This window comes from Suncus etruscus, chromosome 7 (assembly GCF_024139225.1).
Source record: "Suncus etruscus isolate mSunEtr1 chromosome 7, mSunEtr1.pri.cur, whole genome shotgun sequence".
NCBI classification, from domain to species: domain Eukaryota; kingdom Metazoa; phylum Chordata; class Mammalia; order Eulipotyphla; family Soricidae; genus Suncus; species Suncus etruscus.
The window spans coordinates 16,547,262-16,572,976 of record NC_064854.1 but is presented as its reverse complement, the minus strand read 5'-3'; the positions used below and the strand labels follow the sequence as shown (position 1 = coordinate 16,572,976).

At 47.3% G+C, this 25,715-nt stretch overlaps 1 protein-coding gene across 1 annotated transcript; it reads right to left on the bottom strand.

Moving 5' to 3' along the window:
- Nucleotides 1-371: 371 nt before the first annotated feature.
- UCN3 (urocortin 3) lies at nt 372-833 on the bottom strand. The gene has a single exon (XM_049777524.1). It carries the CDS (start codon nt 831-833, stop codon nt 372-374), a length of 462 nt encoding a protein of 153 aa, XP_049633481.1.
- Between the last annotated feature and the right edge of the window lie 24,882 nt (nt 834-25,715).

The window sequence follows — 25,715 nt, the reverse complement described above, 5'->3', positions numbered from 1 at the left end:
TGTGAGTTGAGCTGAGCAGAAACCCCTGCTAGTGTGGCCCAGAGCGTAGGCAGGACTCACCCAGAAACTCCCCTGCTTCAGCTTGACTGAAGGAAATGAACAGAGAACAGCCTGGAGTGAAGAAGATGCTGGTTTAATGGAGGCAGAGCACGGGACAGGGATGGGAGCAGGAATGGGGACTGAGGGAGGCGGGATGGGGTCAGCATGCCCAGCTGAAGCCAGTGTGGTGTGTGAGCTCTGATAAATTTGGGGTCTCTCTTGGGGAGGCAGGGACATGACTGAGCAAACCCCTGCAGCCCAGGGAAGCTGAGAGGTGAGAAGGCCCAGAGTCATCCCTGCCTGCCCCCACCTCCCCAACCTGCCGGAGCCTACTACCTCCGGCCTACCTGGGCCAGCAGCTGGGCGTTGGCCGCTGCTTTGGCCCTCACATTCTTGGCCTTGGCGATGTCAAAGAGGACATTCATAATATTGGTGGGGACATCCAGTGACAGGGTGAATTGGGCTCGCCTGTTGCTCTTGGCTTTGTCCTGGGGCAGTTTTCCCCTCAGCTGCGGGTTGGGAGCTTTGTATCTGGCAACACCAAGAGGGCTTCTCTTCCCCATCTCCACTTCCCTCTTTCCTTTCTGCTCCTCCTGGATCTCCTCCATGAAGAAATTTCTTTTGCTCTGTGGCAGAGGTCCCTCCAGCTGGTCTCCCTTGGCCCCTGATAGGGCGGCATTGATGCAGCTGGAGATGAACTTGACTTTGTAGAATTTAGGGGGGAGATCCGGACTGGGGGTTCCTGGAGGCAGGAGCAGCAGCAGCAGCATCAGAAAGCGGGTGGGTGCCAGCATTTCTCCCAGGAGCACTTGGGAAGGACATGGGAGAGAGAAGAATGAGGTTTAGGGCTTGGAGGAATTGGGCTGGACACTGGGGCTGTGGCAGGCAGCAGCACCTGTAAAGGCTGAGAATTCTCAAGTCTTGTCTCAGAATAATATAGTGGAACCTCAGAGTTCTGGGTAGGAGTTGTAAAAACCCAGTGATGAGCCTCTGAGTCAGCAGGGCTGGAGAAAGCCAAGACCCTAATCCTCAGGGCTGTCTTCTTGCCACTACCAGATGCTGAGCCTTGGGAATATCCTGGGAGCACCACCTTGCTCAGCTGGAGAGCATCTAGGGAGTCTGGACTGACCCTGGGAGAGAAGGTGCTTCCTCTTTCTCCCACCACGACACCCACAGAAACAGTCATTCCCAGGGACATGCATGGAAATATAGACACACATACACGATGAGCACAGAGTCACTCATCATGGGATACAGATAATGAAAGTGTCATGTGTCTGCAAAGGAATGCTGGGAGCTGTAAGGAATGTATTTCATGAATTTCATGTATTTTATGTATTTCATGTACTTTTATATTTCATGTATTTCACAATAACATAGGTGGCATTGGAGGACGTGTTCAGTGAAGGGAGTCAGAAGGAGGAGGACACTTTCTGGATGATGTCATTTACCTGTGATCCATAGAAAAAGGACAGGGGGGCCCAGATTGCCCTTGACCCTTGAGTATAGCAATAAAAAGGTCAGAAAGAAAGGAAAACATGGGGAAGTAAGAAGAGAGGGAAGTGGGTAGCAGGGCGGTGGCACCCTTGAACATTTTAGGGGTGTAGACAGATCTACCTGGACTCAGAGCCAAAGCCCAGGTCACAAGCAGCAGCACTGAAACTGAGGCTGGGGGGCCTAGTTTGGGTGCCAGGGACTAGGGGTGGGTTCACGGGGTCCCCCTTTCCTCTCAGTTGGCCTGTTCCAAGAGCACATGGCTTCCTGCACCCAGAATGTGAGGCCTTGAGGAAGCTGGGACAGTCTGCATGTGGAGTGCAGGCAGAGTGTCCTGGGAGCAAAGCATGTCGACACTGGTGACACTGAGCATGAGCCCTGGCTCCCGAAGAAGGAGTTAGGGCCAGAGCCCTTCTGCCTGCAATGGGTGGCAAAGGGCACTTGGGAACTTTTAGGCTGTGGGCTTGGGGCTACGAGAGCTGACTTCACTAATGGTACATGGCTTCTGTGTAGGGATGCCTGCTTGTGAATGTGTGTACATGTGTGTCCGTGCTCAAATGTGCACACTTCTGTGTGCCTGTGTATGCATGTGCAATCTCAAGTCACAGTCTGTGTATCTGTGTGTGCCTTGCATTATGTGTCTGTCTGCGTGTCTGCGTGTGTTTCTGTGATATGTGTCTGTGTGTGGTATATGCGGCATCTGTCTGCGGTATCTGTGTGTTTTTCTGTATATAGCGCGTGTGTGGATTGTTTGTGTGTCTCTGTGTAGTATATGTCTCTGTGGTTATGTGTGTCTATGTGTGATGTGCATTCCCGGGGTGTCTCGATGTGTGGTGTGTGGCTCTGTGTTGTATGTGCCTGTGCGTCCTGTGTATTCCTGTGGTGTCTTTGTGTGGTGTATGTCTCTGTGCTGTGTGGCTCTCTGTATGTGTGTGTTCCTGTGGTATCTGTGTGTCTGTTTGTCTCTGTATTGTGTGTGATGTGTGTTTCTCTGATGTGTGTATGTAGATGTGGTGTGTATATCTTTGGTGTCTGTGTGTGTCTGTGTGATGATATGTATATGTCTCTGCGTGTGTCTGCGAGCAGGAGCATTTGCTAGATTGCTCTTTGAGAGGAGGGGACCTCTGAGGAGAGCCACTGGAACTCCTCAGAGCACTTGGAGGCTGAAGGTGGGCAGCAGGGGTTCTCGGTGCTCTTCCTGGGCAGCACCAGCCACTGCAGACATGGGATCCCCTGACCCAGCTCAGCAGGTCCTCACTGCAGACACAGAATCCTGACCCCGGTTCAGAAGGAACAAGGCCCCTGGCTGTGAGGTCCCAGGTCCCTGAGCACCACTCTCCTAGTTCTGCCCCTCAGGAGTGGGCAGACCTGGAGGCGTGGGGGCACCTTGGGTCTGCAGCCCACTCTGAGGACTAGCTCTTCAGGCTGGCTGGGAATTATTGTTAGCTTTCCCCACCGCACCCCTAATTTCTTCCCACTGACACCTGGGTGCAGATTGGCCCCTCAGTCGGTGCCTCTTGCATCTCCCATGTGGGGGACAAATAATTCATCCCTCCTAGACTATCTACTCCTTCTTACCGGTGTGACTTTCCCTCTGGGCCGCAGGTGCCGAAGGCGTGAGGTGGGCAGGGGTGCCGGCAGGTGGGCAGGGGCGTTGGCAGCCTTGGTATCAGCGGTCCAGTTTCCAGATCATGCCCCGAGCTGCTCTGCTGGGATTTCAGCTCCTTCAGTCTCAGTTCGAAGAGGGCTGTGGTCCTTCCTTCCCGTGGAGCCCCTTTGGCTTCCTTGAAAGTGATGGGAGACAGTGGCAGGTGATAGGCTGGCAGGAGTTAGAGGCGCTGTGCGAGTCTACACTGGGAGGCGAGTCCAGCTCAGATGCAGCGTCATGGAGAGCTCACCCCCACCCCTTCTCCTGCTCCCCCTCCCTGCCCCCTCCCACGCCCCTTGTGCCCTAGCAACCTGCTTCATTGAGAAGGAGGATGTGGCAGGCTCGGGGAGAGGGGCCCTGCTGGGGGTCACAGGTGCCTATGTGCCTCGGACATGGGGATGTGTGTAGTGAGCACAAGTGGATGCATGTACACATGTGATCACATGTGTATACACAGGTTTGCATGCATGCGTGTGTGTGTGTGTGTGTGTGTGTGTGTGTGCAGGAGTGTGCTGGCATCAGACCTAGGGGCCTTAGACATTCATCCCTTCCCACTCAGGAGCACCTTGGATTCTGAGAGATTCAAGTGATCAGTTTGTCTCAGGTGCTTGGCAAATGCTGATCATCAGGGACTTCAGGGTCACAAGACCCTGTGCTTCCTGGCCAGGCCCTCATTTCGAAGGGCCCGCAGCTGAGGAAGCTGGGGACTATGCATGCAGTCCTCCCTCTCCTCCTCCCTCCCCTTCATCCCTTCACTCCTCCCTCTTCTTCCTCCCTCCTCCTCCCCTCTCCTTCTTTTCTCCTCCTTCCTCTCCTTTCTCTCTCCTTCTACCTCTTCCCCCACTTCCATCCTTCTTCCTCACCCCCATTCTACTCTTTCCCCCTTTCTGGTCTTTGGAATGAAGGCACCACCTTCCTCTTCAGATCCCCAGCAGTGCAGGACTTTGTGCTCAGGATCAGATCACCACACCAGGGGAGCTCTATGTCTCCCTTCCACTTTCCTTCTCTTCCCCTCTCTCTCTTCCCCCTTCTCTGGACACTGAGGGCCCAGGAAGACATTTGTGGTTTGACCCCAGATAAAGGCTTTCTTGGGTCTGTGTGTGTTCCACAGTTTGTTAGATGCCCCCCATCCCAGAGTGACCAGCAGAGACAGCTCCCAAAGGTGACCTCAAATATGCCAGACCCACCCCACCTGCCAGGCTGATCCATAAGAACCCTCTGCTGTAGAGGGAGTTCAGGGCCCAGCTCAGGTTTTCCCAAATGTCAGCGGCACCTCTCTCTCCTCTGCAACCTGGAAATATTTTTAATGGCCTCTACAGAGCCCTGAATCTTTGCAGAGAGGAAAATTAGGAGCCCCCAAACCCCAGGTTGTTTCCAGGCACATGAACCCCACAGCAAGGACCATCTCCCAGCTTTCTCTCTGTATTGACCCTCTCTCTGCTTTCTGCTGGGCACACACTTTTCACCTGGGGCTGCCTAAGGTTTCTAGGAGTGAAGCTTGCAGTGAAGTGGGAATTGCTCCTTGGAGTTTTGGGGGGCTGAAGCTGCTGGGAAATGGGCCCCCATGAGCCATTCTCTTTAGAAAGCTCAGCTCCTCAGAGAGTTCACATGGGAACCAATTGCTCTTTATACCTGAGCTGACCCATCCAAGATAAACACAGGGAGAAAGGATGGGAATGATCTTTTTTATTAATAATTTTTATTGTGACCAAAGTGGGTTACAAATCTTTCACAGTAATATTTTAGGTACATAGAGGCATTGAACCCAGAGCATTCCCACTACCAGTGTTATCCTCCTTCCAATCCTGTTCCCAACAGCCTTGTTGTAGAATGGGTACCGATTCTGTTGTCATTGGCTTTGGATTTGGTGTTTAAGTCTGATCATTTCATTTTTTTTTAAATTTCTACTCAATGTTCATACAACTGTTTGGACTTGGTACCATCCATTCTCCCCCCCACCCCCAATTTATGAGGCAGAACAAGATGATTCAAGTTATGTGGGTCTATTTGAAGGGAAAGAAAAAACTAAAACAAAAATAAAAACCAAACAAAAAGCAAAAACCAAAGAAAGAAAGAAATCCAGGAGGGGTCCATTCTAGAGGGTTATAAATATCAATTTAAAAGAAGAAAGAGGAAAAGGAAGAAACATATCACAAAAAGACAAAAAAAATTAGGAAAAAAGAACAAACAAGAAAACAAACAAACAAAAAACAAAACTACAATGACCAACAAAACAAAACAAAACAAAACCAAAAAGCACCACTGCAATACAGTCAACAACCAAGCAATATGATTATTATTTTTTTTGCATTTGTTTTGTTTTGGGGCCACACCTAGAAATACTCATGGGTGATTCCTAAGTCTGTGCTCAGGAATTATTCCTGGCAGTGCTAAGGGAACCATAGTGATGTGGGACTGAATCCAGGTTGAAAGCATACAAGGTAAGCACCCTGCCCATTGCAATATTTCCCTGACTCCTGAACCACTTATTTTACTTAGTTCTTTTAATTAATTAATTTTGAGGTCACATCCAGTGATGCTTAGGGGTTACTCCTGGCTCTGCACTCAGAAATTGCCCGTGGCTCGGGGGACCATATGGGACTCCTGGGATCGGTCCCAGGTCTGTCCTGGGTCAGTCGTGTGCAAGGCAAATGCCCTACTACTATGCTATGGCTCTAGGCCCCTTTTTATTTATTTTTTTGAGTCACACCCAGCTGTGCTCAGGGCACACTCCTGATTTGTTGCCTGGGAATCCATTCGTGGTTGCAGAGATTGAATCAGGATCAGCTGGTTGCAAGGCAAGAGACTAATATTCTGTATTGGCTTTCAGTCCCCAGTTCTTCTTTTTAGATTTTTGATATTACCCAAGTTAAAATGACACAAAACTTTGTATTATATTTCTATGGGTCAGTGCATTTCTATACGAGCAATATAGTGTTTATTGCCAGAGGTAAGAACTATTTAATCCTATTGGAAGATCTTACTTTGGAGAATATTTTTTTTTTTTTTGGGTCACACCTGGCAGCGCTCAGGGGTTACTTCTGGTTCTACTCTTAGAAATCGCTCCTGGCAGGTTTCGGGGGACCATATGGGATGCCAGGATTTGAACCACTGTCCTTATGCATGCAAGGCAAATGCCCTACTTCCATGCTATCTCTCTGGCCCCTTTTTGGAGAAGATTTCTATTGATGTGACTGCAATTGATAGAAGAATATTTAGAAAGAATTACCAGAGATAGCTTTTTTTTTTATTGCCTTGAAGTAATTAAACCTACACCTCACTTTATCCCACACTAAGAATATTACTGAAAGTCACGATGGTGAAATGACAATTAACAGGAAGGTTGACACTTGGAGATTCTGTGGACTGTTCATTAATGCCCTCAATTGAACCTGAAAGTGCCCCACATCTGGGCCAACATGTCTGTGCATGTTACTCACATGGCCCAATCAGTCTTTTTTTGTTTCTCACCTGAGGCTTCTGCTTTTGCTTTGCATGGAGCCTCCTGCCATTCTCAAAAAGGAAATAAACCCAAACTGAGGTGAAACAGGTCTGAAATGTTGCTGCTAACTTCCGAGGGGTGCAAGTTAAGTTGTGTGTTGGCACTCGGTGCAGGCATGCTGGGCTGTCGGTAGTGGGGGTGGTGGGTAATGATGGCGGTATTGGTGCTAGGGTAGATGGGGATGGGATGGCATTGCTGGTGTGTGTGTGTGTGTGTGTGTGTGTGTGTGAGAGAGAGAGAGAGAGAGAGAGAGACAGACAGACAGACAGAGACAGACAGAGACAGACAGACAGACAGACAGACAGAGAGACAGAGACTCTTGAAGACCAAAATTGGAAATCCAGGATGGAGTAAAGCAAACAAGTGATTTGATTTGAATTAATTTGGTGTTTTGTTTAATCTATAAAATTGAGAGCAAGATGGACTGAGTAAAATTCTAGATCTGAGTGCTAGTGCCAATCAATGAGTCTGGTTGACCTGAACAGAAGCTCTTTAGGTATGTCAATGCTTTCATTTCTGTGACTTGTTCTAGTGACATTAAACACTCGGCTTAAGAGAGACATCACAGCCTAATTTTATCTCTTCATTCTTTCCAAAGAAGAAACTGAGGCACAGGTGTGTAACCCTCTGCTGGCCAGCCAGACACACAGGTCCATGTTGATGCCCAGACCCCACAGACCAACCCCACTGAGTCATCTTCAGTGAAGTCGGAGGAAGCTGCTTTTTTAGCTACACAGAGAGACAGACATTTGCTTTGTGAGAGTCATCGTCTTAGACCTGGAGCCTCTAATACAAAATAATATTGTTGGAAATGAAATAAAGACCAGAGATTATTAGAGATTTATTGATAAAGACAAGTGTAGGGAGTCAGAGTCTGTTGAAATTATATTTCATCTCTAATAATCAAAGAAGGAAGAGGGATGTGTATTTTGTTCAGTGCAGAACTAGGGTGAGGTTAGAGGGGAGTAAAGCACTAATAGTTCGCTTCAACCCTGTTGGCCATGCAATTAGCTTATGTTAGGAAAGCAGAAGGATTGATTTAAAGTTGGAGAGAATAAAACAATAAAGTGAGACAGAAAGAAAAAACAATAAATGAACCCACACTTGGGCAGAGGACTGCTGAGGGTGGGATAAACTCTGCTCCAGCAAAAAGAGTGGGTCCTTCTCCCTCCCTCCCCCTCCCCACATTCTTCCTCCCTCCCTCCCCTTTCCTTTTACCCCTCTCTCCCCTCTTCCCTTCCTCCTTCTCCTCCTCCCTCCCTCCTATCCTCCCTCCCCCGTTTTCCCTCTCTTCCTTCCTTCTTTCCTCCCTCCCTCCCTTCCTTCTTTCTTCCTTCCTTCCTTTCTTCCTCCCTCCCTTCCTTCCTTTCTATTTTCCTCCCTCCCTCTCTCCCTTCCTTCCTTCTCCTCCCTTATCCCTTCCTACCTTCCCTCCTCCCTTCCTTTTTATTCCTTCCTCTCCTCCCCTCTTCCCTCCCCTGTTTCCTCCATATCCCTCCCTCCCCTTTTCCCTCCCTCCCTTGCTCCCTCTTTCTCTCTCCCCTACCTCCTCTCCTCTCTCCTTATCCCTTCCCTCCCTTCAATTTCTCCCTCTTTCTTCCTCCCTCTCTCCCTTCCTTCTTTCCTTCCTTCCTTCCTTCCTTCCTCCCTCCCTCCCTTCTTTCCTTCCTTCCTCCTTCCCTTCCCTCCTTCTTCCTCCCCTTCCCGCCTCCCTCTCTCCCTTTCCTTCTTCCTTCCTTCCTCCTTTTCTCCCTCCTTCCATCATCCCTCCCTCCCTGCCTCCCTCCCTGTCCTTATTCCTTCCTCCCTCCCTCCCCTCCTTCCTTCCTCACTTCCCTATTCCTCCCTCCCTTCCCTTCCCTCCTTCCATCCTCCCTTCCCTCCTCCCTCCCTCCCTCCCTTCACTTTCCCTTCCTTCCCTCCCCTCTTCCCTCCCTTCCTTCGATCCTCCGTCCCTCCTCCCTCCTTATCCCTCCCTCCCTCCCTCCCTTCCTTCCTTCCTTCCTTCCTTCCTTCCTTCCTTCCTTCCTTCCTTCCTTCCTTCCTTCCTTCCTTCCTTCCTTCCTTCCTTCCTTCCTTCCTTCCTTCCTTCCTTCCTTCCTTCCTCAGATGGAAATTTATCCACATGGTGATGTTATTAGATAGAATTTTAAATCCATGAATAATAAGAAAAAAGGAGGCATTGGAACATTCATTGCCACCAGAGAAACATTCCAGACAGATAGAAGTTATGAAAAAACACATAGATGGGCCAGAGCAACAGTACATCAGGGAGAGCACTTGCCTTATACATAAGGCTGACTGGGTTCAATCCCATATGGTCTCCTCAGCACTACCAGGAGTGATCTTGAAGCACAAAGAGTAATCTCTAAGCATCACTCACTGGTGTGGTACAAACCAATCTTTCTACTATAAAATTCCCAGAAAAACCATGGGAAATTCTATCCTAACTTTGAGTTTGGTCAAGATACCTAAAGTACAACAGCAAAAATGAATTTATTGAAAAAGTTAATAAATTAGATTTTATTCAACTTGAAAGCCATCTGAAGATTAGTAAAAAAGAGAAAGAAAAAGATGCCACAGAGGGCAGGTTAATATATTTACAAATCAGTTGTGGCAGAGGACTGTGATCCAATATTTATGAAAGAACATTTTCTTTTCTTCATTCTTTCTTCTTCTTCTTCTTCTTTTTCTTTTTTCTTTCTTTCTTTCTTTCTTTCTTTCTTTCTTTCTCTTTCTTTCTTTCTTTCTTTCTTTCTTTCTTTCTTTCTTTCTTTCTTTCTTTCTTTCTTTCTTTCTTTCTTTCTTTCTTTCTTTCTTTCTTTCTTTCTTTCTTTCTTTCTTTCTTTCTTTCTTTCTTCTTTCTTTCTTTCTTTCTTTCTTTCTTTCTTTCTCTCTCTTCCTTTTCTTCTTCTCTTCTTCCTCTCCTTCCTTCCTTCCCTTCCTTCCTTCCTTCCTTCCTTCCTTCCTTCCTTCCTTCCTTCCTTCCTTCCTTCCTTCTTCCTTCCTTCCTTCCTTCCTTCCTTCCTTCCTTCCTTCCTTCCTTCCTTCTTTTGTTTTTGGGGCCACACCTGGTGACCTCAGGGTTACTCCTGGCTCTGTGCTCAGAAATCGCTCCTGGCTTGGGAACCATATGAGATGCCAGGGATCAAACCCAGGACCATCCTGGGTTAGCGCATGCAAAGCAAATGTCTCTACCACTGTGCTATCGCTCTGGCCCCTGAAAGAACTTTTGTTTTTGTTTTTGTTTTTGTTTTTGGATCACACCCGGCAAACACTCAGGGCTCCTCCTGGCTCTATTCTCAGAAATCACTCCTGGGAGGCTCGGGGGACCATATGCGATGCTGGAATTCGAACCACCGTCCTTCTGCATGTAAGGCAAATGCCCCACCTCCATGCTATCTCTCCGGCCCCTGAAAGAGCATTTTCAACATGAAAAAAGTTTATACAACCATTAAGCCCAGAGCCCTTGACAATCTAAGGGGTGTGGAGACCAAGGTGTGTGACTCACTTTTAGCCCCTATGGTTCTTGCAGTTGCCGCATGTTCTGCGGGGAAATTTTTTTTTTTTTTGTGCAAATCAAACCATTTTAGGGGTCAATGTGTTTTTCACTACAGTCCCAGTGCTACTTTGGCTCTCAGGGGACCCTGACGCTGTTGCTTCTCTCTCTATTGCTATTGATTCAATTCGTCTGCATGGGCAGACATGTCAGAGGTGGTCTGATTGCCAGGAAGATGGATTTCCATACTTCAGCTCCTGTACCCAGAATGTGTCAGTTCTGGCCTGACTCACCTATTCAGGTGCTCCCCTACCCCCAGATTTCCCTGGTCTTACCAGTGCCCTGGGAGGTGGAATGCCCACAGAGCTTTCTGTATCACACAGAAATTTTGCTTGTAGGTCAGCCCCACCTCTGCCTCCAAATTCTCATCATGACGCAAATACTCGAACCTGGATCTGCAGTAGGTGCTTCTGCTTTTCCGGGGCCCTGACCTTTCCGAGTCCTCCTCCCCTGGGTTGAGTGTGAAGAGAATGGGATGCAAATGAGGACAAGCCCTTCCAGAAATGGATTTCCTCCAGCGGAGGTGCAGGAGGAGTGGGAAGGGCAGCGGAAATGTCAGCGATAAATATGGATCTGCTGTCACCCAGGGGTGCTTCCACAGCCATCTCAGGGCCACACTCTGCCTGGTGGTCCCACACACCCAGGGGCTGCTGGGCCTCCAAAATAGATTTGACGTGAGCAAGGAGAGTGGAAGATTTGGCAAGGTCATTCAGACCCTTCCAGCGTGTTTTTTCAATGCCTATGGGTAGGAGGGGTCTCTTGATTGTTGGAGACTAAAATGGAAGCAGGACTGTCCTGATCCTGGCTCTTGTTATGGTTGCTCCAAAGAAATGGAGAACTCACTTCCGGTTGGAAACAGATGATTCCACTCCATCTTCAGGTTTTTAGGAGGTTTAAGGGCCAAGAATCAAGAGATAAAAGTTCTATTCTTCCATCATTCTAAAAATATTGGAGTTGGAGCAACATTTGCTGGTTGCCTAGTACCATTGCCACTTCCAGTACCACCAGCTCCAACCCCACCATCATCACCACCTGACATCATTGTCATCCCATCACAGTTGCCATCTGAAAACAATCTTAGTCATTCTCCCATTTTATTTTATTTTATTTGGGATCACAACCAGCAGCACTCAGGGGTTAGCACTAGCTCTACGCTCAGAAATTGCTCCTGGCAGGCTCAGGGGACCATATGGGATGCCGGGATTCAAACCACCAAACTTTCATGCAAGGTAAACGCCTTACCTTCATGCTATCTCTCCGGCCCCATTCTCCCCTTTTCATGATGACTCCCAATCCTCCTATTTGCAAGTCGAACCCATGAACCTCTGCAGTACCAAACTTATCTAAATATCAGTGAGTTGAATTAGTGGAAGGTTTGGCAAAGTCTAGGTCATTTTAGTCTTTGCAGCAAAAAAATCAGAATCTACCTGTTTCTGGGTGTCCTTCCTGTGAAATGTTCCCTAATTAGAAAGTGGCCAAGCAAGATCCAAGCATTTTGTTGTAGTTGTAAGGCCACTTTAGTAAATGAAGTTTCCCTCCATATATAAATGTTTTCTTCCAGAATCTTCTTTCACTGGTTGGGATCAGCAGTAAGCAGGGGCTTCATGACTGAATCCTGGGGTGTGAGTAGAAGCCCAGAGACTGTTTCTAGAGTCTTTTTTTTTTTTTTTTTTTGGTTTTTGGGCCACACCCGGTAACGCTCAGGGGTTACTCCTGGCTATGTGCTTAGAAGTTGCTCCTGGCTTGGGGGACCATATGGGACACGGGGGGATCGAACCGCGGTCTGTCCAAGGCTAGCGCAGACAAGGCAGGCACCTTACCTTTAGCGCCACCGCCCGGCCCTGTTTCTAGAGTCTTTCAGGAAGGGCATCATTAGCAGGGGCCCTGTTTTACTCTATTTTTTTTTGTTTGTTTGTTTTTGGGCCACACCTGTTGATGCTCAGGAGTTACTCATGGCTATGATCTTAGAAATCGCTCCTGGCATGGGGGGGGACCATATGGGATACTGGGGATCAAACCCTTATCCGTCCTAGGATAGCGCTTGCAAGGCAGATGTCTTACCTTTATCGCCACCTATCTGGCCCCCGTTTTACTCTTATTTCTTTCTTTTTTTTTTTTTTGTTTTTGGACCACACCCGTTTGACGCTCAGGGGTTACTCCTGGCTATGTGCTCAGAAATCGCTCCTGGCTTGGGGGGACCATATGGGATGCCAGTGGATTGAACCACGGTCTGTCCTAGGCTAGCGCTTGCAAGGCAGACACCTTACCTCTAGCGCCACCTTCCCGGCTCCTACTCTTATTTCTAAGCATGAGTGTTTCAGGCTCACTTAAAGTCCACAAACCTAAGGCCCACACCAGTGAGATGTGGACTCCTGGCTATAAATTCTCACGGGATTTTGATTTTTTAACCCAAATCAAAGGCAACACATCTTTAACTCTTGCTGGGTAAGTGGTGAAGCTACCCTCACTTTTATGGATCATTCACTTAAAGAAAGAACTTTTGCAAAACACAATTGTTTCAACTGGTCTCCCTTGGGCTGTATGATAGATCGAGTCATAACTTCTGTAGCATTGCTGAATGCTACAGGCAAACAGAACCTCCACCCTCCAGAGTGACAGGGATCTTCACACTCATGCCAGGCCTCGATATATCTTAGCTCTTGTCGGGGAGCTGAATCCACCTCCAATTAGTCCCCAATGTTGGGACTAAGCAATCCCTGAGTAAAAGGGTCAAAAGTAGGATTATCCACATCTAAATATTTAATATGAAAGAGAGTGAGAGAAAGAGAGAGAGGGAGAGTCTGGAGTGAGATACACAGAGAGTCAGTGAGAGCAAATGAAACACCACACAACCCTGGGCAACAACAGCAGTAGGAGTATGACTAAGTAGACAGTCAGACAAGCAGGGAGGCAGGCTCTTTCTGGACTGAATTCACTGTGGCATCAGGCTGGCAGGTAGGTAGGTAGGCCGGCTGGGCCCCTGGGTCCCCAGGCCAGAAGGCTCTCTCAGACCAGTTGGCAGGCTCTGGCTCTATATACCTCAGACCCAACTGTTCTCCAGCAGCAGTTGCGGTGTGTGTGTGTGTGTGTGATAACTGGAACAGACTAGCCTTAGGCATACATGGGGGAGTGGAAATGGGGACATGGAGAGACTTCTGGTATACCTCAGACCCAACTGTTCTCTGGAAGCAGTTGTGGTGTGTGTGTGTGTGTGTGTGTGTGTGTGTGTGTGTGATAACTGGAACAGACTAGCCTTAGGCATACGTGGGGGGAGTGGAAAATGGGGACATGGAGAGACTTCCGGTGGTGTCATGCTGTTTAAGAGTCATCAGAGTGGGGCGTTCTGCTCCTTTCTCTCTTCTACAGCTCATCAGAGGGAACGTGACTCTCTCCTCTTAAGCAGGGATGAGGTATCTGAGAAATTCCCCCTAGGAATGGGAATGATGCCAAATAGGTGGGAAGAGAGACCCTTGGGATATTGAGGAGCCATTACTATTCTGCTGTGTGTTTGCACACTGGCCTCCTGTCTCCCCTAATGCCTACCTAGGTCATGGGTTAGACATGGCCTCCCTCGATGGTCTGGGACCTGCATAAGAGAACATCATAGAAATTTCTTTTTTTTTTTTTTTTGGCCACACCCGTTTGACGCTCAGGGTTTACTCTCCTGGCTATGCGCTCAGAAGTCGCTCCTGGCTTGGGGGACCATATGGGACACCGGGGGATCGAACCGCGGTCCGTCCTAGGCTAGCGCTGGCAAGGCAGACACCTTACCTTTAGCGCCACCGCCCGGCCCCATCATAGAAATTTTCTACCCCACACATACCAGCCACATGTTTATACCACATACCACCACACATGACACACAATGCCTACCACATGCTACATACCACATGTTCACACTACACATTACCTACACAGGAAACACATGACTGTCACCCACCATACATACACACATGTATATGCCTTATGCCACTCACACACACCACACATACCCATCACATGGTACACACCACATATTACATTTTCCCTTTGCTGAGTACTCTCTAATTCCCTGGTTTCTTTTTTAGTCACAGTCTTCTCAGTGAAGTCACTAGGAGCTCATTAGGGAGAATCAGTTCCTGGATCTGGAACTCACGCCCCAGGGCACTCTGGTCTGGCCCTGCGAAGCATGAGAACTGCCACCAACATCAAAGCCAATGCCAGTAGCAGATTCCAACTGAGTGGGTCCGCACAGGTCACACGTCTGATGGCACAGAAGGAGGGGGCACCAGGCTGGTCATCTCTGGGGAGTCGCGCCTGTCTTCAAGCATTGCCTGGCAAGGCCAAAGCTGCCAATTCCCCAGCAGGTTACCAGATGCTTCAGCTCTCTCCACATTCTGACAGGCCCAGATGTTCCACTGCACCTTCTGATGGCATCTGCTAGTGCCTCTGCTCAGGGTGCTTTACAGATGTTCCAAATTGCAGCCCCAGAGAGGGATCCACAGCATGTCTCCCTCCATCCTTACCTGCTACACTCACACCTGCACCACAGGGCGGCTTCCCTTAGACTTTAGATTGATCTGTAAAATAAATTCAGAATCTTAAAAAAAATTATAATTGTAATTCCTCGTAAGTGCAGAGGAAGGAACACAATGATAGTTTGTCTCAGCAGCCTCAGGGAGATAATTTTATGCTGATGCTGGCCTTTGCTGCCTTTTGTGCTAATGAGTCTAGACCCAAGGGTGATCCGCTGGTTTCAGACTCCAGGAGACCCACTAGTGGTATTTCACATGAAGTTTGACTTTTATACACCTTGTTAAATTAAGAACAGAAAGGAATTTTTGTCTTGGCATGAGGCATATGAACAAACTCTATTCAGATGGGAAATAGTAGAAGCATTTGGTTTAAAATCAGGAGTAGGGCTGAGGGGTGAGGACAGAGGCTGCCTTCATGCCCATCATTGCCTCTACTATGCACCCCATTCCTTGCCATAGCCCTTTTATTGATGTCTCTCCTCTTTCAGCTCTGGAGCAGACCCTGCACCCACATTCTTCATCATTCCAGGCCTCCAGCCCCCCCTCAGCAGGCAGACGTAGGCAGGCTGTTAATTCAATAACCATATTGTTTCAGTTAGAAGCTCTGCACCCACGCTAGAAAGGGATCTGGACCCATGGATTCCCAGTAAGAAGTTTGGACTCCTAGGTCATTGCTGCCAACAGAGAATTGTCCCCTCACCCCCTCTCACACGAGCTTCCTTTCCCTTTCTGGTGATATCAAAGAGGGAAGTGAGACTTTGGGGGTTGACGTCATTGCTCTGAAGGATAAATACAATCAGAGGGAAAAATGGAAACTGAGAACTGCAGAGGGAACAAGCAATCAGAGGCCCCAATGGATTTCTTTGGGGGAGATTGGGGTTTTCAGGGTATTTCCGTGATGGGAACTGAAATGAGAGCAGGACACAGTGAGAGGGGGATGATCTGTTGAGAGAGTTGGAGAGAAAGGCCAGGGACTCCCATGTGTCAAAGGGGAAGTGGGTGTCAAGGGGATGGGGCTATTTGGGGCCTGCCTGGCACCTCTTCTGGGCTCCCATTCGAGCAGCCAGAGTCTCTCTTGTACTTTCTCCCAGAGAATGAGGGAGGTTACCCAGCACTTCTGCCCACATGTTAGAGCCTTTGTGAGAATCTCATGCCCCTTCTAGCTCAGAGCTTCTAGGACAGAGCCCAGTGGGTAATCTGGGCTGTTCCCACAGAGGGAAGAAGGGAGACAGGCCTGGGGACAGCTAGGAGCCCACTTCTTGGAAGGCCTCTGGGCAGGAGGATGGCAACCCCTGGGACTCTGGAATGTGGGTGGGATGGGACTCTTTTCCCCCACTCTGGTCTGGACCCCAAACCTTTCATTTGTCAGTCACCTGCATACAAGGGCCAGAACTAACTGCCTTAAGCCTGGCCAGATGATTGCATCTGTGTTCCTGGTTTCTGCAGATTGCAAATGGAATCAGCCTCAAATAGGATAACAGGGACAGAAACTCAGTTAGGTCAGGCTCTGAGCTGGGCCTGTGAACCCATAACTGCACAGGGGAGGAGACGTGGGTAAGGCAGCGGGCTGGAAGGTTCTTGGGACACTTAAGAGACCAGCAGAGGGTGCCTCTACTTTGCAGTGTTGGGAGTAAGGTGGCCTCTGCCCTCATGGTGCACAACCTAGGTCACCAGCTAGTTTGGCTCATGTCTCTCGTGCCTACCAGGGTCCCCCTTCTGCATTCCTGGCTCTCCCCTAGCCTCAGACTTTAGAGACTTGAACCCAAACTCCTCTTCCTCCTAAACTAGACTAGTTCACTAGTTCACCAGTTTTTTGGTTTTTGGTTTGGGCCATACCGGGTGATACTCAGGGTTACTCTTAGCTCTGTGCTCAGGAATAAACTCTTGGCAGGCTCAGAGGACCATATGGGATGCCGGAGATTGAATCTGGGGTTGACTACATGCAAGGCAAACGTCCTCCTTGTTTTGTCGTTGTTCAAGACTGTTTTAGTTTGCCAGTTTGCTAGTCTATTGTAGAAGGTCCTTCTGTGGCCAATGACAGATCCTCAGGGCCAGAAGCTGCCTCTGCTGTGTTAGGGTCTCCGAGGGACCCCCAGATGTGGAGCCCTGTGTCACGGGGAGAAACAAAAGAGCGGCAAATTAAGGGGTACGGGTGAGTGGAGCCCTCACCTTCCAACTTAACTTTGCCTTTGTTGTTCCTGGCCACACCCAGCAGTACTCAGGGCTGACTCCTGGCTCTGTGCTCAGGGATCACTCCTGGTTGGGCTCACCTGGACATGTGGGGTGCCGGGGGTCAAACCTAGGTCTGCTGTGTACCAAGCAGACACCTCCCCGCTGTGTTATTAATCCCACCTCTGCACACTTCACCTTTGAACGTGCCTGGTCCTGCGGGGGGCTCTTGAGGGAACACTGGGACTCACTTGGGGTCCCCCCTTACTCCTTTCTTGTGATTTATCACCCCGGCTGGGATGGTAAAGTTCCACAAAGCAGCACCAGAGGGCGGCATTGCCTAGGTTGAGGTGCAGTTGGGCCCACAGTGCTTTGGAAGGAAGGGTTGATGTTTTAAGCCAAAGTATTGCCCAGAGATGGCCACATTCCTGCCCCTGGGAAAGCAGAGGCACCCTTATCTTGACCCTGTCTCTTTCCCTCTGCCCCGTTCTGGTACTCTTCCCTGGGACCCCATCTTCCCTGGCTCTGAGGATGTTGGGGTGTCTCGGGGATCCCTAGGAATGGAATCTGGGCAAATGTCCAGTGGTTGTGGAAAATTCAGCAGAACACAGTAAATTCTGAGGCCACTAGTCTACCACCGCCGTGCAAGAAGGGCACAGAAGTGACATTACAGGTCAAGAAAATAAGAAGTAAGGGGGCCGGGAAGGTGGCGCTAGAGGTAAGGTGTCTGCCCTTGCAAGCGCTAGCGTAGGACGGACCGCGGTTCGATCCCCTGGCGTCCCATATGGTCCCCCAAGCCAGGGGGCGATTTCTGAGCGCATAGCCAGGAGTAAAACCATGAGCAATCAAATGGGTGTGGACCCCAAAAAACCAAAACAAAACCAAAAAAACAAAAAAACAAAACAAAAACAAAAAAGAAATAAGAAGTAAGGGGCCAACTGCGTCCACCTGAACTGCATAGTCTTGAGGCCCAGGGAACATGTTGCCCATGTTGCAACATTGCAACATAATGTGTTGCACATTATTCAACGTCAGAAAATTATATTTTTGACTGTGGGATTGTTGAGGTGAAAATAACGCTCATATATATATGTATATATATACTAGACCTCATTCCACGTTGATCACATCTGATGTAGATAATGTGCCTTCATAGTCTAACTTAGCTTTTTGTTTTGTTTTTTGGCCACATCTAGCAGTGCTCAGGGCTTACTCCTGGATCTATGTTCAGGGATGACTCCTCGTTGTATTCAGGGACCATATAAGGTTGCCAGGGATGGAACCTGGGTCTGCCACTCCCACCCTCAGTGCTCTCTCTTTCTCTGGCATCTATAATGTCAGCAATGTTCCTGGGTGTCTCTTGTGCCACCAGTTTGGTGCACTGTAACTTGCATTCTTTGGTTTTGGTTGTTTTTGTGTCACTCCTGGCAGTGCTCAGGAATCACCTCTGGGTGCTGGGGGACCATATACTGTGCAGGGATTTGAACCAGAATCAGTTGCATGCCAGCAAGCATCTTAGCTTTTGTGGTATCCTCTTTAACTGAGTCTAGTTTTCGGTACCAACATCTATATTTTTTTCCTGATACTGTTCACAATGAGTCATAGAACAGAGAACATCTTTGTGGTCCTTTCTCTTTGAGTCTCTAAAGTTTCCTTTGGGGAAAAATCCCTAATAGTGGACAGAATCCCTAATATTGGACAGAATTCCTAATAGTCACTGGTGACTAGCCTGGGTTTTGAGATCCAGATGGAGAAGATCACAATCAGGTAAAGTGAAACAAAGGGAGAAGAAAGCTCCCACCAAAGCTTTTTCTTTTTTTATTGTGACTGAAGTGTATAACACAGAATTATTACGGGAACATAGTGACAATGAATGAAGGGCATTCCCACCACTAATCCAACCCAATGCTTTTTTTTTTTTTTTAAATTTTTTGGTTTTTGGGCCACACCCAGCCGGCACTCAGGGTTACCTTCTTTTTTTTCTTCCAGTTTTTTTTGGGTTCACACCCGGCAGTGCTCAGGGGTTACTCCTGGCTGTCTGCTCAGAAATAGCTCCTGGCAGGCATGGGGGACCATATGGGACACCGGGATTCGAACCAACCACCTTTGGTCCTGGATCGGCTGCTTGCAAGGCAAATGCCGCTGTGCTATCTCTCCGGGCCCGTAATCCAACCAATGCTTTTTAAGATTGTTCTTGGGCCCATCTGAAGAAGCCAAGGGGGTAGATTCAGAGTCCAGAGGCAGAACAATCTGGAAGGCTACCTGATTTCCTGAGCAAATGCTTTTTCTTCTCCAGGCTACAGAGATAGGTTGCCTTCCTGAGGTCCTAGGGCACAGAGTCTGAGCACAAAAGGAGAATGTGTGAGATATGTGGGCAGGGACACAGAGACCTCCCCAATTCCCAGGGGTGGAAGAAAGAAGAACTCACTGGGAAACACAGCAGGACTCACTTAGAAACACAGAGGAACCCACTTGGAAACTGCATGGCACATAAATCCTTTTCACTTCGTATCTGATGGTGTCCGGAAGACTAGTGGTTGCTCAGTGGGGTCCAGTGAAGGGGCCCTCCACACAAGAAGTATGTTCCTGATGGCCAGAGTCAGGCCTTGGCTGAGCACACATGCAGCAGAGATCCTCGTGACATGCCAGGAGCTTCATAGTCATCTGTACAGCTGCCGTGTTCATGTGTGCAGAGACTGTTCATGTGTGCAGTTGCCCTGCTTATGTGTGTAGCATGTCCCTGGGTAAGGCATATGTAAAACAGTGTGGACATGTCAGTGTGCCTGCATGCATACATGAATCTTTGTGTGTGCTTGCATGCATATGACATGTATGTTTGCATATCTAAGTGTGTGCTTCTGGGCCCACTGCCCAAGTCTGTTTGTGTCCAGGGCCCCTACCCTGGACTCTGGACTCTCTTGTGTGGTAGGGGTGTGGGATGGGCATCTCATGGACATCAGAGGGACATATGACCTATCCATGAATGTCAGAGTACATTGACCCACCCTCCGACTGTCTGAAACTGGGTCCACCTGGCCTGGCCCCCTGTTGGATTAATGCAGGGTTTAGGGTGAAGGGGAAGTTGGGCCCTCTCTGAAGTCTGTGCTGACCATGGCTGTTGGCATGCTGGAGGGTTTCTCTGCCCCAGATCAGCTCTCCACGTCCAGGTCCCATTGGGGGAGCAATTGTGCTCAGCCTGCTGATCCTGGTCCCTGCCCAGCACCTGTCCCTAAACCAAGTCACCTCGCTTTCTGCATCCTCAAGCTCGTAATTAGGGTCCCCTGAGATCTCTCTGGCCTGGCATAAGTCTTTCTGGTATCTGTGTTGCCGACTCTGCTGTTGTGTAACAAGTGTGATTATGAGGTGGCCCGAGGGTCCCGGAGTCGGCACTTGGACATGTCTTCAGAGAAAGATTTGGGACACTTGGGGGCCAGGCTGGGACAGGTGCTAATGAGGATCATGAAGGGACAGTGTTGTGGCCACTTGGTGGAGCTGTGACAGATGCGAAGCTGGTGGACTCAGGAATCACAGGGTCAACAGCAGGGAGAGCCCAGAGTGGTGGGGAAAAGGAAAGGATGTCCTCAGAAAAGGCAGCAGGAAGGACTTCTTGGAGGAAGTGCCATGGAAAACTGGTCTTGCAGCTGCTCAGATGTTCCAGGTCTATGTGACACTTGACCCTGGTCAGGGGAGAGCCTGAGATTCCTCAGCATCTTTCAGATCCTCCTCCCCAACCCTGCATTTCTGGCTGTTGCAGTGGGGTGAAGGGTGTTACCTCCCAGTCCACTGATCAGCAAACCCCACCTGTCCAGGAGGATTATGGAAGGGGCTCAGCTCTGCAGTGTGCTGACTTTTCTCATGCCCTTTGCCCTTGGCTGTTCCCTGGGTCAAAAACCCTTTCAATGTTTCCTAGAACACAGTGAAGGGTTTTCTATCAATAAACTCTTATCAGGCCAGGCGGATAGCTCAAAGAGACTTGGAAGCTGGCTGGACTCAGCACACACTAGGTCCAGTCAATCTTCCCCTGAGCCCTCTTCAGAAGTAGCCCTGGTTTCTGTGATGACCCAGGGGATGGGCTGAAAAACCTATCTCCTTTAGGAAATGATTTGGTTCCGGGAAGGGACAGTCCTTGCTTCCTCTTCTTCCCTGCCCTATGTAGATGGTCACTGTAGATGCCAGGTTCAAGGATGCATGCAACAGGGCACCCATTGAGGGCAGTCAGGGATGAGTGAGAGCTCAAGGATGTGGAAAGCCAAGTGGGTGCTGCCCAGGACCTAAATGTTTCTCCCCAAATTCTCTGCACAAGCCTTACATTCTCACCTGATAACGTTTTAGCACGTATCTTTGGGAAGGTGGCTGTGGTTGAGTGAGGTTATAGAATGGGCCTGAGCCCAGAGAATTGTAGATTTATGAGAAGAGTAAGAGACACCCAATGCCAGGATGATGTTTCCCATATCCAACCATCCCCCCTCTTCCCATATCCAACCTTCCCCCCTCTACTTCCTTCCTCATATTTCAAACATTAGAGAACAAGCCAGGATAGAGTCAGCCAGCACCCACGCCGTGCTGGCACTTCTGTGTGGAACCTCCCCATCTGCACAAACTCAGGGACAATGTGTTGTTGAGGTTCCAAATCTGCCGCCCACAGTACTGCTCTACAATGCTGCTCCAGGATTCCAACATGAGCCATGGTGACCTTTAGCTTCGTGAATGTTCCTGGGTTAAGAGCCAATGACTTTAGCAGATGGAAAAATTCTTCCCACCCATGAACGTTAATGAGCTTTCTTTTAATTTCTTTGCTCATCCTTGAAGTCTTCTATATCTAAAGAGTTTTAATCTTCATATCTTTCAGCTGAATTTATGCACAAATATTATCTCCTTTTTTGATGCCATTGTTAAGGATACAAATCGCTTGCTTTTGTATCTAACAGGACAATTTTTTCCCCCTCACATTGACCTTTGTAGTTTGACTTTCCTGAGTTAGTACTAGTACTAACCTAGTACTAACAGGTTTTTGCTGGAGTCTTTCATTAAAAAAACAAACAACTTTTTTTCTTGTTTCTGATCTTTCAGGAGAAATTGTGAACCTTTCACTGTTTAGGATGATGTAGCAATGACTTTCTCTGACTCTCAGAAATGGTATATTCAACACTTGGAGATGCTCAGGGCTTACTTTTGATTCTGCACTCAGCAATCACTCCTGCCAGTGCTCTAAGGATCCTATGGGAGGTTGGGAATAGAATCTGAGTCAGTCACAAGCAAGGCAAATACCTTACCTGCTGTACTATCTATCTGGCCTCATGGTACATTCCTTTAAATTAAATTTGTGAAGAGATTTTTATTTTTAATTTTTTTTGGGAGAGCACATCTGGTGGTGCTCAGGAATTAACCCTGATTTTGTACTCAGGGCTTACTTCTGACTTTGTATTCAGAGCTTCTTCCTGGCTGAGTTCAAGGGACCACATGGGGTGCAAGGGTAGAACCCAGGTGGATGGTATGTAAGACATGCTCCATCCCCATAGTACTTTGGGTCCAGAGGTGCTTTTAAAAAAATTACAAATAGATGAATGATGTTGAATTTTGTCATCTGCTTTTTATATATTTACTAGATGATTTGCGATTTTACTCTTTTGTTCTATGAATGATTGAACCATCTTTTTATTCTAGGGATAAATCTGACTTGATAATGATGTCTGATCCTTTTCAAGAAGCGATGAATTTTATTTTCTAACATTGTTCCATGAAATTTTACATCTATATTTGAGGAAGTTGATTAAACTTTTTTCCTTGTAAAATCAATACTTGATTTTTATAACAAGGTGATGTCAGCTGCCTGCAGAAATTGAGCCAAGAAAGGTTATGTTCCTCTTTAATTTTTGGAAAGAATTTGGAAAGGATCTCTGTGAATTCTTTTTTTTTCTTTTTTTTTCTTTTTCAAATGCTTGCTGGAATTCATTCATGAAGCTATTTGATCTGGAGCTTTTTGGTGACTAAGCCAATCTCTTCCTCATTGTTAGTCTATTCACACTTTCTATTTCATCACAATTTAGTCTTGGTAGGTTTTATATTTCTAGAAAGGTTTTCATTTATTCTACATTGTCCCAAATGTTGAATAGTTATTTTTTTACAACAAACTTTTACAATCTGTTGCTATGCTTTATTTATTTATTTATTTATTTATTTATTTATTTATTTTATTAACAATTTGAGTTTAGTCTTCTCACTTCTTTCCTTGGTCAATCTTGCTCAAGGCTTATCAATTTTGCTAACACTTTCCTTAAAGGACTAAGAACAATTGCTTTGAAATGTAAACAACTGTGGAAATTAGTTCCTGGTTCAGTGTGGTCAGTGTTTCAAGGGCAGTTCCCTGCTGTTATAAAAGATTTTGTGTTTTTGTCCTTCAGATAAAGAAATAAATACAGTTAGACACTTCCAATTAGCAGATAAATTTTAGGTAGAATCATAAAATAATGAATCCCAAATGGTGGTGTTCAGGCCTCTCATCTATCTGGAGAAAGTGTTGACATGGCTTTATAAAAAGATTGGGGTTGAGGGATAGCACAGCGGCGTTTGCCTTGCAAGCAGCCGATCCAGGACCAAAGGTGATTGGTTCGAATCCCGGTGTTCCATATGGTCCCCCGTGCCTTCCAGGAGCTAATTCTGAGCAGACAGCCAGGAGTAACCCCTGAGCAACGCTGGGTGTGGCCCAAAAACCAAAAACCAAAAAAAAAAAAAAAAAAAAAAAAAGATTGGGGTTATCTTTCTGTTTTGCAATTGTATTCTATGTGATATTCATGCCTATTCAATAGCATAACAAAACATTTTTTTCTGTTCTGCTGTGTGGAGAGGAGTCAGGTGGCTCTCAGGCAACCTTATTTTAATTTTGAGAAGAACCTTGATAGATAGTTGTGTCTCCGTGAGACAAGATAGATGCCACTGGATATCACTAGGGACTGTCATTCTACCTTCAGTCACAGGGTCAACACTCAGAAATACCACCTGGCTCCATTCTTTTTTTTCGAGGCTGTTCAGTGATCTGGAATGTGGAATCCAAGTCTCCTTGACATCTTAATTCCTCTAAAGCTAGGGTGGGAAATCTTCTATATGCCAAGGCTCTTTAGCTTCTTAGCACATTGTTTTTGGGACACACAAATGCAATAGCTTAAGAATGAGCTGGAGCATTTGCTCAAGTACTTAATTACTGGTTGTGATTACCTTGGCAGTGTAGACAGATGATTTTGTGGCACTTACCTTGCCTGTGGCCTAAACATGCTCCAGCCCTGCTCTAAGAGAGCGACACTAGCCTTTGCTCTCAGAATCTCTTGGCAGTAAAGATTTGTGGTCCACCTTCCAACAGAGTCCCCCAGGCCCTCCCCCCCAAAAAAAGAAGTACATGCCCCATTTGAAGAGTGCATGGCATTGAATGGGGCTATGAGAAAAGAGAAAAGTGAAACGTAAACTAAAACTGTGTTTTGGGTGAAGCCCTGAAATTTCTGTTTTGCTACTGTCCAGGTGGAGTGGGCAGGGGATGCTGAGAGTGAACTCTCAGAAGTAAAACACTGACATGGAAAATTGTTAGGTTACATCTTATTTTATCCAAAACAAAGATCATCCTGGTTTCTTTGTATTTGTTTGTTTACAACTTGGTTTTACCCCAAACAAAGATTGTCTTATATGTAAACCAGCAGGACCAGCACAGAATAGCCTGAGCTATCTGCCCTGACTATGTCCTTACTGCCCCACCTGGGGGTGGTCTCTGTACTCAAAACAGCAGTATTGGCAAACAGCTGGGAGGAGATACAAGGTAGAAGACTGCCAGACTATACATGTTTCAACCTTGGCCTGGTCTGGATTATTTTATGCATGACCATGATTCAGAATTGTTCACCTGGGGTTGGAGATATGGTGCATGGGGGTGATTTTACAGGAAATAAAGAAGTTATACGTGGTCATCCTTAGAATAGTCACAAAGTACATGAAGGTTGAAACCCATTTATGTATACAAGAACAGGCCAGTCACGGATTTAGTGGTACCATTTCAATTCCAAGGAGGCAGGAGCTTTTGGAGAGAGGAGCAACTTCAGTAGGAGTTAATGTTAGATCAAGCCTCAAGGGGACCATTGAACTTTAAATTTGGGTTCTTCAGGGAAGCCATCATGAAACATCCCGGTTTGTCTATAACATCATCTGGAAGCAATCCTCTACCATGGAAGACCCTACCACTGTTCAGATATCAACCTGCTCAAAAGAGACTTCCCTTAACACTGAGAAGACTTAACAACAACAACGACCTGCTTACAGGACAGGACTCCCTGCATTGCCCTTTAATTGTGAGGTGAAACGAGAGGACGCTCCACATCCTGACTTCAATGTAGGATATGCAGATTCCAGGATCTTTAATACAGAAACATGATACCAACAACAGAAACTGTGTGAAAAATAAAAGTGTGTTGGCACTACAGACAATGTCTTGGATTGGACGATCTAGCTTGCCTGGAGCCTAGAGTTGGTCTTATGCCAGGAAACTTCAGGGGTAGGGTCTCTTTGTATTTAGGCCAAGGTTATTCCTTTCCATGCCCCTCATATTTTGGTGGGCCTATGCAAACAATAATTGCCACTCTAACACCGTTTTTACTGTGCTCATTTGACTCTAATCCTTAAAAAAAAACCACTTAAAATTTGAGGTTAACTTAAGCTAATATGCATGTACATGGAAATGTAAAAAATACTATGCCTCTAATGTTTAAGGAGTTACGTAAATTTTATGGCTTTAGATTGCCTTGTGTGCTGTTA

Excerpts from the sequence above, each read along its gene's own strand:
- UCN3 (XM_049777524.1), bottom strand. The coding sequence starts at position 833 with ATGCTGGCACCCACCCGCTTTCTGATGCTGCTGCTGCTGCTCCTGCCT.